Here is a 14,781-nt window from a genome sequence, read left to right as displayed (position 1 = left end):
AATTAATCGATTGGTTTTAGAAATGTCTCATATGAAAGCTAAAACCCTCCCAAATTATGCTCAATAAACTAAAATAAATTTGCTTCACTGAAAAAAGATTGATCATTTAATGAACACAGAAAGGTCAGATTTTGGCAAGACAAAAGTTTTGTCGCCTACAGAAAATTGAACAAATAATTTACTTCAAATACAAAAATATGTTGCATAACGTCAGTGAATTAAGTAGTGGTGCTGTGAGATCCATATTTAATATCTTGTATGACTTCCATGAGCTTCAAGGACTACATCCATGCGGTTCCACAATGATTCATACAATTTGTTGATGAAGTCATCAGGAACAGCAAAGAAAGCAGTCTTACATGCCTCCCAGAGTTCATCAAGATTCTTTGGTTTTGCCTTCCATGCTTCCTTTTTCATTCTACCCCAGACATGCTCAATGATGTTCATGTCTGGTGACTGGGCTCCAGTCCTGGAGCACCCTGACCTTCTTCACCTTGAGAAACTTTGATGTCGAGATAGAATTATGCGATGGAGCACCATCCTGCAGCAAAATTTGACCCCTTTTATGGTTGGGAATGTAAGAGATAGCTAATATGTCTTGATATTTTAGGTTATTGATATTGCCTTCCACCCTGCAAATGTCTCGCACACCCCCATACTGGATGGAACACAGACCAGGATTTTTCCGCCACCAAACTTAACTGTTTTCTGGGTGAATCTTGGATCCATGTAGGCTCCAGTAGGTCTCCTGCAATATTTGTGGCAGCTGTGATGTAATTCAACTGAGGATTCATCTGAGAAATCCACCTTCTGCCACTTTTCCAGTGTCCATCCTTTTAGCAGGCTGTGGGCCTTGGCAAATGCCACACAGTTTTTTAATTGCCTTTTGTTTAGTGCTGGTTTCTGTGCACTGATTCGACCATGGAGGCCATTTCGAGACAGAATTGTACAAACTGTTGTGGTTGACACAGGGACTTGAGGTGACCAGGCCTGGTGGAGCTCTGCTGCAGTGGAAAAGGGGCTGGCCTTGGATTTTCGAATCAACAAACTGTCCTCCCGAGCAGTTGTCTTGTGGTGTCTGCCGGACCTGGGCTTGTCAAAAACATCTCCAGTCATTTCAGATCTTTTTCTTATTCTTTGTACTTGACGCTGAGACACATTGAAGGTGTCAGCCACCTCAGCAGTGGATCTGGTCTTCAGCCTCTTGATAATTAATGCTTTGGTCTCAGGGTGGATCTTAGGCATGTTGTCAGAGGTCAAGTTGCAGTTGATGTGAAGGTCTGGTCTGCTGGGGTTCTTTTTATACACACCCACTAACTGACTGATCAGTAACTGATCACAGGTGAGGCTGTAATCTAGGATTGGGTGCATCATATGACAAGGCGACAAGACTTTTGTCTTGCCAAAATCTGACCTTTCTGTGTTCATTAAATGATCAATCTTTTTTCAAGTGAAGCTAATTTTTTTTAGTATATTGAGCATAATTTGGGAGGGTTTTAGCTTTCATATGAGACATTTCTAAAACCAATCGTTTAATTTAAAGTCAAGTTATAAGCTTTTGTTTCTACAAAATGGATAAGCGACAAGACTTTTGTCAGGGACTGTATGTTGGAGATTTTATCATCTCTAGATCCTCCGGCAGAAATTTATGAGATTGAACCATCCTTCTATGACAAATGCTAATTTACTGGCTTATGTAACAAATGTACTTCCACAGAAAAAAAATATTTATCCTGATATTAAATTCACTTTGTATATTCCATTCAATAATCGGTATCTTGAATGCTACCACATTTGTCATAAGGGATGAGACAAGATCTTGTGCCACAATTTCGTTTTCTTCCATCTTTACATTTGGCAGGGCATGAAAGGGTTACGTGCCTCGCTCTGGAAAGTTGTGCATCTTTGAGCAGTTGCAGCTAAAAGACTCCTCCACACAGAGATGTAGCTTAAACAGAGAACACTTTAAACTCTATTCCAATTTGTATTTTGTAGTGATAGAACCAATATTGACACAAATATGCAGTGCTAAAGTCAAAAAAGATCACAAAATAATATAGTAAAATTACTAATTTACCAAGGAGGCGAGGAGCAGGTCTAGTTTTGGTCTTATCATGTAAATAATAAAAATTAAGTGTAATAGACATATTGTATATTGAGTATATTGTAATCAGTAGTGATGCAAGTGGGGATTTATACAGGTGTTTTAAGCATATACATTAGGTTATCAAGATGAAAATTACTTAATTGGGTCATTTTTATAACTAGATCACATTATCAGAAATTATTTCAAAATCAAAAATTCTGTCTCATCCCAGCCCTATCTGCCATATGTACAACCACACCTATAAGCTTACTTTGAGTTGGTATTGAGCCACTTTCTTCAGAATGACATTATATGTTGCTCCTTCATGTGCTGAGTCACGGAGGTCGTCCAACAACCATGTGAAATTTACAGAGGTCCCACTCTCCACTTTGGCTGCATACATCTGCAAGTGAAAAGGCTATAGTTAGTACAGCAAAGAACAACCTCAGTCAAATTTTAAGACTACGGACAAATCCAGTATTTAAACTGTGCTGAAGTGGATCAAGATTAGATGTTATAATATACTAATTGCTGCCTTCTAGTTTGAATTTTAAAGGTATACAGTTTGAGAGAATAAGGGGTATTAAAGCTATAAACTATTGATTTTCACTCTAATTTATACAAATGGAAAATAGAAAAACTAAAATAACATACAACACACACACACACACACACACATACACAAAAACACACATAAAAAGTAAGTACCATATTTTTTGCACTACAATTGCACTTGGACTATAATCACACATTTTTATGGTTTGGGTGTTTCCTGCGACATACTGCAGTGATACTAAAATGTTCACACTCACACCCGTGAGAGGCTCTAGTCTTGTGTGTGAGTATCTGCTGCTCCTGTTCCTCCTGTACCACTATCACTTGGCTCTACTGCACATGTCTCCTGCAGAAAGAGCCTCTGTCCTGTCTGTATCATGTCAGTCGATCGCACCATTACTTCTGCACCACTGAATATTTAAAATTTAAACAAACTTATGAAGACAACTGAGAAGAATGAACACATATTTTGCAGATTGCAAGCTGCAAGTAGCAAAATATGGAGCCAAAAATGGTAATTGAGCGGCGGAAAGAAAGTCTGGGGGGAGTGAGAAACTTGTGACACCGGAAGGATGCACCATGGAACTTTCCTGGAAATCACTGGATGGATGGACAAAGCCTGAACTTCAGTGACACCAAAACCATCCTGTCGGGATTCAGAAAGGCCGGAATAATTCTAACTGGAACTGACGCTGAGTCTGACGACAGCTACCTCCGTTTACCTCCGGAGGTTACACCAAGGATGAAGAATTGAATGGATTTAGTGATTTGGAGTGAGATGGAGAGTTTGGTAAACTTGTTCTGTTCTGTTGTTTATGCTATAGTTATCTGAAGAACTGTTCATATGTGACGTTAACAGCCTGGTGTTCTCTGATCTATTGTTATTACTAGAACTTGCCTTTTAACATGAAATATTAGTTCCTGGCCTCTGATTTTATAAAATACATTTCCCCCCAAAAGTGCAACTTATAGTCCGGTGTGACTTATATATGTTTTTTTCTTTTTCATTACACATTTTTGGCTGGCGCGATTTATAAGCTGGAGCGATTTATGGTAATAAAAGTAATGATAATAAAGCAGCAGTTACAAAAACTGCAAAGTCAATGCATAAGTTAGTTGGCATAAGGCCACATGGTAACATAAAATAAAGAACTATTATTTAATGTTGAAAATGACATTCTATTGTCTAAAGAAAGAGTGTTTTTCATTGTCCTTGAGGTATCAGAATCGTTATTGAGTATCTAGTCCATTCTTTAGTTTCGAAATAGTTTGAAAAATACATACATATAATTAATTTCACATAATTATTATTTCTTCTACCTGGACACAACATGTTTAAGTCAATAATAACAACAGTCAAACATAGTAAATGTATTTTCAAAATGTAGATTACCTGTCCTGTATTTACAATGATCCTGGTGCATCCACGCGGTTCAACACTCAGTCCAGCCACAGCTTCATACCCCAACACTTTCACTTCCAAACTTTCCGATGTCTTTGAACGCACCACTGTAATACCCATGGTCTGTTCCCCCACTGAATGCACCATCAAGGTCGCAGAGGAAAACCAAGCATCTTTAGATCCAACACAATACGGCAACATTTGCGCTACTTCTTTGGGACAAACTTGTACAAAAGCAACATCTGACTGGAGCACTGGACCAGACCATAAACTTCTAGCATCATCTCCAAACTTGATCTTTACTACAACAAGAATCGGGACATTAATTTGAACATGAATTTTGTTGTTTGCATCTGGCGCTGGATGGATAACCGTTAAACCAAATGTGGGATGAAAACCTGGAACAGAAGTAGCCATATCAGACAGCGTTGTCGTCTCAGTATAGCTGAAGAAATCCCCAAATTCTGTTCCGTGGTGAAGCGTGTTCATGTATGTTATCTTCAGATCGCAAATGACTTCATCGACCCATTGAGCGCCGTGGGAGAGTGACGTGAGACCACCTTCGAGCCAGCCTCCCCAGTCTGGCCCGCTTAGGGACAGGTAGCTTTGACGCCAGGGGGAGTCCGGAGAGGATAAGGGGGAGGTGCAGTGGAGGAAGGATCCGGAAGAGCGGGTGTGTTGGATGGCCACGATGTCGTCCGGATAAACCATGATTGGTTTGGAGGGGAGAAGCAACTGAAGAAGAAGAATTTTAGAGGTAAATTATTAAATAGATACAAATATGTGAAAGTAACAGTACAGACAAGTAAAAAAAAAAACATAGCATGACTTGTAAAGGTTGAAAGGATTGGGAGCAATACAAAATGACAATACAAAATGAAAAGTGAGATATTTTGGGAATAAAACAATTTTGATCTGAAATATCAGAATGAAATGTATGGTTTTAAATACAGTACAAAGATTCTGTTCATAGTGCACATAAAGCATAACTAGAGCAATTCACAGCAAAAAACAAAATCTAGTCAAGTTAAGATGACTTTAATTAAGAAAGTTTTTCCATGATTTCAGTAAATTTCACTTGACAAGTAAAATTATCAGCCAGTGGAATAAGACTTTTTGCACTTAAAATAAGAAAGAAAATCAAATGTTGCTTTAATTTGGAAAAAACACAAGTTCAATCTACTCAAATAAAATAAAAAAATAATAAAAATAATAATAAAGTAAAAGTCATTTTAAATTACCTAAATTTTTTTTCCAATGAAGGTGCACTGCGTACCTGTTCTGGTAGAGGGTCTGCCACCTGCTTGTCGCCATGGAGACAAGCATTGTTTGGAATTTGCCAAGTAAGTCAATAAACGCAACTATCTACAGAGAAGCAGGTGGTGCTACCAGGCAAAGCACAGGTCAGATCTGTGGTGAGGCGACTCCTCTCACAGTACACAATACGCTTTTTTTTTTTTTTAAGATAGCATAAAGAGGAATAAAAACACCCCTTTTTTTCATGCTTTACTGGGGAATATTCCAGGCGAACCAATAACATGTTCATGGAGAAACGCCGACTGCCTACTCTCCCCTGGAAAAGTTACACAGTGCAATATATAAATATAGATTGCATGCATTTCAATTGTTTTTTGGTCTAAACTGAGCTATATGATTAGGTTTCAGAAAAAAAGGCACCTCATTTCTGTTTAATTAAAAAATAAATCCATTCATTCATTGAAAAAAATAGGTAGAACAAGAACCAGATGTTATGTTATTTTCCCAAACATCCTTCTGATAAACGGTATTTGCTCAACAGAAAAGTGTCTCTTTATACTTACACTGAGCGTAGTTGGTTGGGGGCTGGCGCTTACAGTCAGGGGTAGATCTGCTGCCAGGTGATACAGGGGTGCGCCCGCAGAGGAGGGGTGCCTGGGTGGCAGAGTGAACCCACGCCTTTGGGCTGCGGGGTCATAAGGACTACAGGGCCGGGTGCTGGGTATGCAGGTCTCCAACAGGGGGCACCAGTGCAGGGCCAGGCCACAGCCACCAGTGGTGTTACACAGAGGCACAGCAGAACAGGCACTGAAGGGGTTCAGCAGAGATATGCAACCTGACAACACATAATTATGCTCTTTACTATGGCCTGACCGATATGGATTTTTTTTTTTGCAGCATATGATACCGATAAAACAGAAGTTGGAAGCGCGGATAGCCAATATAAAATCCGATATATTTAGTGATGTAAAAATTCACTATAAATCTGCAGTTGGTTATAAAACTTAGGTTTGTTTCTGTTAAATTTAAAATTGGGTTTATTTAGGCTATATTTATTGTTATTCTGACTCTTTACAGTCAGATTTAAAGACAATAGGTAGGACTAATGCCATTTGAGCATGACATTCTGGCCAGTAAAAAAAGGTAAGTAAGCTACCGCTGTTAGCCTTTAGCGGCAAATGCTGCTCTATTCGCAACTCATTTACATATCAATGCAGGTCCAAAAACATATACACAGCCACTATAGTCACTTTGCAGTAAGCCAATGTCAGAGAAAACAGGCTGTTTATGTGTTAACAATGAGAAAGAACCAAAAGTAGCATCAAAACCGACACATTTGCACTTACCACTCATCATAGACCGTATATATGAGTGGACATAGCTAACGCACTAGCTGCCGTGAGCCAAATAGAAAGTTCGCAAAGAGGCTTTTCCGGCTCCTTCTGACTCTGGCTCCAATTGACTTACATTAGGATCTTGTCTCCCCTCTCTCTGTAACTGCAGCAGTGAGCCTCGTCATTTTGGTCTTAAAATGTTCGTATTAACCCGCTCTACATGATTCTGAGTTTTGTTTTTGCTAGTTTGTCCGTCAAAAAAATCCTCTTCCTAACACAGAGTCTGGCTCCGTGAACATCACGAGCTTCATTTGAGTGGCGCTAAACGCTATGGGTGACGTCACACTCACTTAGTCCACTTCTTTTATACAATATATGGCGAAAAAAAAAAAAAATACAATATATGCCGCTCACACAGACATCTCAAGTCTTCACTATGTAAGTGTCCTTTTAATCCTGACCCAGAAAGATTGTCCATAAAAAGAATATAATCTAGTATGTTGACAGCAGCTGCGGGTGTAAACAAGTGCACGTGAGTGACGTGCCTCTGGGGGTGCGTTCAGGGGCAGTACAGCGTTTCGGCTTTAAATTATGTATGTACTTGTGTAAGTATGTGCGTATGTGGTTATGTGTAAGGAAATTATTATTATTATTATTATTAGTATTATTATTAGTAGTAGTATTATTATTATTAATAATAATAATAATAATAATAATAATAATAATAATAATAATAATAATGATAATACGGCGTCACAGACAAATTACTCTGCAGATAAATACTGATATCTGTCTGTAAATTGGACTAAATTGACATAATTGCCTTATCTGCAAGATTTAGGCTGATAGCCGATATGTCTCCAAGTGCCTCCAAGTGTGATAATATCTGCCAACCGATATATTGGTTGAGGCCTTACATAACTAATGCTGGAGGTGACAGCAAAAAATGTTGCCTGAAATACATATACACTCACAGCTCTGAGATTTGGCAAATGTATTAAGACTTGGACGCTTTGCAGTGGCCCAAAGTTATTCCTCACTTACCTATTCTAAGCAGCCTAATTAATCCCAGCAGTGAGTTTAGAAGAGCTTTTCACATCTCAACAACTTCAGAGCAGAGTTTTGCCATTATGTTAAAGCTAACACATAATTTCTGATTATCTGACCATAAAACCATTATGCCATTGGATGTAGACCATACACATCCTTAGGGGATTAATAAAGTTCTACCATGTTTAAAAGCTCAAAATCTTTGTGTATATATGTATGTGTATAACATATATAGATCAGAGTCAATGAAACCTAAACAGACAATTTAACAGACACACAGAGACACATAGAGAAAAGTGACTCGTGTGGGGACATACCTGGTGGTACGAGGTGGAGGTCAGGGCTGCAGTATGGCCGGAGGATCTGGACTCGAGCCTGGGTCACCTCTGCACTGGGCTGGACCACCAACTCCACAGAGAAGAGCTGGCCAGCATGACTGAACCATAGGCCTGGGAACAACTGCATCTGGAACGCAATAGCAATATGACGATCAATATCAGATTATACTAAAATTATTCAGAAATCCCTAAGATCACTTTTGTTGAAAGCTCCATGTGCAAAACTCACTGCATTTTTTTTTATTAAAGAAAAGGCCTGTGGAGGGCTACAGTGTCTGGTTAAATTAGACTACAGCACCAATTTGAAAATTTTGGATGTTTTTGGTTGTGTTTATTGACATGAAAACACGTCCTTACTCTGAGTGGGCTTGGATCTCCACAAACCTGACTCTAATTTGGCAGGGGAGAAAGGTCTCCTCCTACTTGTTTTCAAGGAAATGTAGCTTTGGCTAAAACTTGGGTATGTCAAAAAAGTCTATCTCCAAGTCTATCTGTATGGAAAATGTTTTTATGGTCTTAGCGTTTTTAATATTGCCACCATAATTGTGAGCTCTATAATTTTGACAAATAAATATCTAAATATACAATGGAATTCTTAACTGCCCTCCTTGTTATTTTTTAGATGAGGAAGAGAAATCGTGACTCACCTCCACAGTATTCTGTGCCACATCAGCTGGCCTCGAGAGCACCTGGACTTGTGTTTGTGCATAGACTCCACTCATGAGGACCAGGCCCGTCAGGAAGCTGTCTGGAGACGGCAACACATCTGCACAGCACAAATCAACCGCACAGGACAGAGACAGGCTAGATGGAAACATTCAGTAGTTGATACTTCCTTGCCTAAAATAGTAGGGCTGTATTTCTTCATTTACAGGTAGTTGAATCATTGGTTTAGTCTCACCTGTCAGGAGTTTCTCACAGAGGAAGCGGTATTGTCCAGCACACACAGATTTCCTGTTTCTTCCCAGTATTCCTAAAGTGATCTGTGGGCACATTCCCTCTGTTTGTCCTCTGTCCTGCCACGATGGAGTCAGTCCACTCTGTGTGCTCTGGACCCAGATCCACTCACTGCCTTTTCTGTGCAAAAAAAAAAAAAAAAAAAGAGAGAGAGAGAGAGAGAGAGAGAGAGAGAAAGATGTGTGTCAAGAGAGAGAGAGATGTGTCAAGAGAATTGTGTCGAGAGAGATATGTTTAGAGGGATGTATCAAGGGAGAGATGTGTAGAGAGAGAGAAAGATGTGTGTCGAGAGAGATGTGTTTAGAGAGATGTGTCGAGGGAGAGATGTGTTTAGAGCAGTGCTTCTCAATTATTTTCTGTCATGCCCCCCCTAGGACGAATAAAACATCTCGCGCCCCCCCGCGTGACTATAGATAGTATCATTTGTCTATAAAATTGTTATAAGTACAACTCTGTGTAACACTGCCACCTTATATGACGCCAACAACGCTCACTGGTTTACTGAAGTAGCAGTCACAAAGCGGGACGATTGTCGGCAATATTCGGCACGTTTTCGCTGAAAAATCTCAAGTGGCTTATCAGAGTGATTGGGGTGTAATGTATTTAAGTGACGCCTTAATTTATTGGGCTTCATGCTGTCCGCTGCCAACATTTTTAGACACAGTAACACACGGGTCTTTCCTCGTCTCCCACCGTAGTCACAGTGAAGCCAAGCGCTACATACGCTTCGTCATATTTCCTCGTCTTAGCTTTCGGGAGATTTTCGTTTGTCTCTTTATCTCCGTCTCTCTCCGCCTGTCTTCTCATCCCTGTTAAATATTTTGAGGGTCTGCTACACTTCGTGTCTACACTTCATACTCAAACTCTGTGCTGTGTGCAAAGCGCGCATGCTCAGTGCAAACAAAACTCCTACACCACCGAATGCAATCCATGCTCCCTGCGCACACTCTGCCAATGAGAGCGCCACTGCCCCCTAATGTAGTGGAAGTGCAATTGCACTTTATTCTAAAGGCCCGTTCAGACCAAAGCGTCAAAGCGTCCACTTTCTATGTAAAGTCTATGTGGACGCGCGACTAGAGCGTCCTGCGTTTTTGCGGCGCGTTTTCGGCGTCAGCGCGGCGCGAATCTGGCGTCAGCGCGGCGCGTCTTCAGCGTTTTGGCGTCAGCGGCCAAGACGCGCGTCCAAGGCGTCAGCGTCAAGAAGTTGAAAATGCTGAACTTTTCGCGTCAGACGCGCCGCGTCAACCAATCAGGGACGAGTATCCAGTGACGCAGTGACGTTATTATCAGGAAGAAAAACCCGAGAACCAGAACGAGAACCACAAACATGAACGGAGAATAAATATATACGCCACAATCACCGAGCCGATCGCGAGGACTACACCAGGACCAGACCAGGACTAAACCAGGACTAGACCGAGACTAGACCGAGACTAAACAAGGACTAGACCGGGACTAGACCGAGACTAGACCGAGACTAAACAAGACTAGACCGGGACTAGACCGTGATTAGACCAGGACTAGACCGGGACTAGACCGTGATTAGACCAGGACCAGACCGGTATTAGACCAGGACTAGACCGGGACTGATCCAGCGTCATTAGTGGAGTATAAATATATATACGCCCCAGTCGTCGACCCGATCTCCTCCGTTGATGTTTTATGTCATAAAAACACTCTCTCAGTCTGGTCTGACATTGTTTCGGGAAAAGAGCGGGACCGGGCTCTTGTTTCCAGGGCAACGGACGCGCGTCAAGTATTTTTGTCCCGTTCGTCCACGGCGTCAAAGACGCGCGTCGGGGGCGTCTAAACTCAAATGCAAAGGCTCCAAATAGAGGCGACAAGGCGTTTTTTGACGCTTTGGTGTGAACGGCCCTTAAGACAGTAAAAAAAAATCAAAATAAAAAAGTAAAAAAGCATGTTCCCCGAGGTCAAACGCGCCCCCCTTGACGGATCCTCGCGCCCCCCCAGGGGGCGCCCCACTATTTGAGAAGCACTGGTTTAGAGAGATGTGTCGAGAGAGAGAAAGATGTGTTGAGAAAGAGAGGTGTCAAGAGAGATGTGTCTAGAGAGAGAGATGTGTCGAGAGAGAGATGTGCCGAAAGAGAGAGGTGTTGAGAAAGGTGTGTTGAGAGAGAGAGATGTGTGTTTAGAGAGAAAGAGAGAGAGAGAAATGTGTAGAGAGAGATCTGTCGAGACAGAGAGAGATATGTCAAGAGATGTGTTACGAGAGATCGAGATGTGTCGAGAGAGAGAGAGCGAAAGATGTGTCAAGAGAGATGTGTCAAGAGAGAAAGAGAGTTGTGTCAAGAGAGATATGTCAAGAGAGAGAGAGATTCGTGTCGAGAGAGAGAGAGAGAGAGAGAGAGAAATGTGTAGAAAGAGATGTGTTGAGAGAGATATGTCAAGGAATGTGTCACGAGAGAGAGATGTGTCAAGAGAGATGTGTTGGGAGAGAGATGTGTCGAGAGCTAGAGAGAGAGATGTTGAGAGAGAGAGATGTGTCGAGAGAGAGAAAGAGATCTCAAATAAACTCATAAATGTGCAGATACTAAAGTCACTCTCAGGCTAAGAAAACAGTCAGCTCAGTAAAATAACAAAGGCCTCTTCATTTTAGGGGTGATTTTAGGGGTTCTAGATTCGCCCCTGCATTTGGCTCTTGCCCCCCACTTGAGAGTATAACATCATCACATTCTAGAGTCTGAAAACCACCAAAGTGTCACCTGCTCCATTTATACAAACATTTCATTCAAGCAGGTGGTGGACCCTCCAGCAGAAAAGTGACACAGTGCACCATTTGGGCCAAACACTGAACCTCCCTACAGTATTACAGTATTACAGGCTGTGGCACCGTCATGCAAACGTACACTAGGAAAGAGTGGTGGATGAAGCTCTGCAGTTGGATGGTGTTAGCGTTGGCCACATCTCCTCCCTGACGTCTGCATGAGTCCAGGGCCTGGGACCAGGATGCAGCCTGTGTGGAGAGCCAGAGGCAGCGCTCAGACGACAGCTCCATCTGGGCTCCCATTGGACAGGAAGAGCTCGCTGGAGGAAACAAAACTTTTTAGCAGAAACAACAATTCCCTTTATCAGACACATTTTTGAAGTCAATACAACTCAAGGAGCAGTAAATATTTGCTGCTAGTAGTACTCTGAAAAGTACAATTTCACCATGGCAGTTGAGCAGTGTTGGGGAGTAACGGATTACATGTACTGGCATTATGTAATCAGAGTACAAATTATGAGTAGCTGTATTCAGTTACAGTTACTGTTTCAGTGAGTGGTAATTGGATTACAGTTACTTTGTTGAAATAAATGGATTACATGGCGGTATTTTCCTGTTTTCACATTCTGGGCTATATCCATTTTTTAAATTTAATATTTTTTTATTTCTGTAATTCATTGCTGGAAACCCAAACAGAACACAGCAATAGGAGCGACGTAAACATCTTGTTAACATTGGTGGTGTCGGTCACACAATGGACAAGGTTGTTAATAATTGGCATTGATAATAATCTGATTCTGCATCATTTTGAGTAAAAAACATCCAATATTACAGATTTTTACTGGGCTGGTGCCTTTATGTTTGTACTGAAAGTGATTTTTATTTATTTTTTTAATAAACAATATGACACCAAACAGTAGGTGGACATAATTTAAGGTGATCTCATACACAAATCATTTCTCTATCAATAATATTTTTAATCTGGTTAAGTAAAGACTGGGCTTTTTATTGTCTTTAAGCAGACAAAACATTATATTTTAACATATCCTAGTCTTTGCTTCTCTACAGTAAACAAAAGCCTGTTCATGGAGACTTGGGCTCAACAGAGAATTTGAAGAGAACAAACAAGAATATTCAGGATGTGGTTGCTATGTTCATGTCGTTTAAAAAGCATGACAATATCAAGTAATCCAAAGTATTCAGATTACTTTACTCACTTTAAGTAATTTAATGGATTATGTTACAAACTACATTTTGGGGTATGTAATCTGTAATCTGTAGGGAAATACATTTTAAAAGTCACCTTCCCAACACTGCAGTTGAGTAGATAGAAAGAATTCAGCCATTTGATATTTTGTTTGAAAAATTAGTCTCTCATTTGGATTGCCAGTTTCAGTGCTGAAGTCCAGTTGGTTTAAACTTAAAAGGGCTCCCTCTAATCTGAATCATTATCTAAAGCCACATTAAACAAGTCTACATTACACTATTTTCTGATCTGTTATAATGTCGTTTCCTCATAAAAAACAGACCTGCAGTTGTGTTTTGTTTCTTTGTTTTTTGGGTTTTTTTTTTTGGTTTTTAAAAAAAAACATATTTCATTAAGTTTCCAACATTTTAACACAACACACAAAACAAAGAGCAGTCTGAGCATATGTCTGAGTTTTCCTCATTACATAAATATTTCCCAGTTGAGCAAGACACACTGACCTGGTCAAACAGGCAAACCAACAGCCCGCCACAACACTGAGCATGTACCTCTGTAAAATGATACTGAGATCACTGGGCAAGTAATCAATCAGAGGCTGATTCAACTCCTAAAGAAATTATCATTATCTTTCAATTTTGCACTGACTCTTTCCATGGGTAAGACTCTAAAAATGTCTTTATACCGCTGGGTGACAGTAGGTGGTTTCTCATGAATCCAGTTAAACAGCACACACCTCCATGCCAGAAATCGTAATTTAGCCACTAATTTTAATTTACTTTTGTCTGATACTTTGTTTAAAGGTGGCAGCCCCAGCAGAAACCAACCAGGACCCTTTGCTACTTTTAATTTCACAATGTTGCTTATTTTTTTAGTTATACATTGCCAGAATTTGGAGATTTTTGGGCAAGTCCACAGACAGAGTAACTAAGTCCCATCTGTTGCTAGATTTAAGACATAAAGTGATCTACTAGGGTCTATCCTGCTCAGAAAAACTTGTGTTCTGTGCTGCCTGTGTAAAATTTTAAATTGGGTGTCTTTATATTTGTTGTTGAGAAATAGTGAATGAGTTAACGGATACTGTCCTTCCAACTATGTTCTTCATGTTGGCATTGGAGATCTTCTTCCCAACCATTAGTCAACTTTTTAATATTACGTTGATTATGTCCCTGCAAACCTGAGTAGAACTGTTTAATGACGCTGTTCTTCAAATTTGCATTAACGATGGCTTTTTCAGTAGGATCCATCTGCATATTCGTATGGGTAGCACTATAATTTGAACTGATAAAGTGACGAAACGGCAAATAAGCAAAGAAGTCCCTCTGAGCGACTCCAAATTTGTTCTGGACTTGCACAAATGACATAACATTACTATCAAAAAGATCACCAATAACTTTTATTCCTAAACTATACCACCTTTGAAAAATTGCACTTTTAAGACCAGGGCTGAAGTCTCGATTATTTATAAGTGGTGTTAAATAGCCGAAGTTAGGATTATTATTACCAGCATATTTATTAATGACCCGCCAATGTTTTATTTTTTATTTTATTTTTTTGGATTGTCAACCAATAAGTTAGACTGCAACTTAATGTTTTTACCCACAAGTTCACTCACCAAAGTAAATGGGGCACATGCCAAGGTGTTTTGTTTCATTCACACATGCATAACACACAACTTTAGCTGTTAACTTAATAACTACCAATTGATATCGCAAGATTGGGCTTTGCAGATGTAGACTGACAGATAAAAATAAAAAAAACAAAAACATGTGTGAATGAAACAAAATATGTTTTACAACATTATAACATGGCCTAAAGCACACAAGAGTCAGTTTTGTGTAATGTAAGAGCTTTAAAACTATACTAGTGCATA

General features: G+C 40.1%; 1 protein-coding gene across 1 annotated transcript in view; it reads right to left on the bottom strand.

Annotated features, from left to right (window-relative positions):
* Positions 1-14,161, bottom strand: part of pkd1b (polycystic kidney disease 1b) — a 56,259-nt gene extending 42,098 nt beyond the window's left edge. Inside the window, 8 exon segments of the mRNA XM_055150488.1 lie at positions 2,358-2,489; positions 4,035-4,778; positions 5,864-6,135; positions 8,002-8,149; positions 8,670-8,788; positions 8,924-9,099; positions 11,847-12,024; positions 14,086-14,161. Coding sequence (XP_055006463.1) covers positions 2,358-2,489; positions 4,035-4,778; positions 5,864-6,135; positions 8,002-8,149; positions 8,670-8,788; positions 8,924-9,099; positions 11,847-12,024; positions 14,086-14,161 — 1,845 coding nt within the window.
* Positions 14,162-14,781: the final 620 nt, after the last annotated feature.

Source organism: Boleophthalmus pectinirostris, unplaced genomic scaffold (assembly GCF_026225935.1).
Source record: "Boleophthalmus pectinirostris isolate CB_2022bp ecotype Guang Dong unplaced genomic scaffold, ASM2622593v1 HiC_scaffold_14, whole genome shotgun sequence".
NCBI classification, from domain to species: domain Eukaryota; kingdom Metazoa; phylum Chordata; class Actinopteri; order Gobiiformes; family Gobiidae; genus Boleophthalmus; species Boleophthalmus pectinirostris.
The sequence above is the reverse complement of the archived record's forward strand: the minus strand, read 5'-3'. Positions and strand labels throughout refer to the sequence as shown.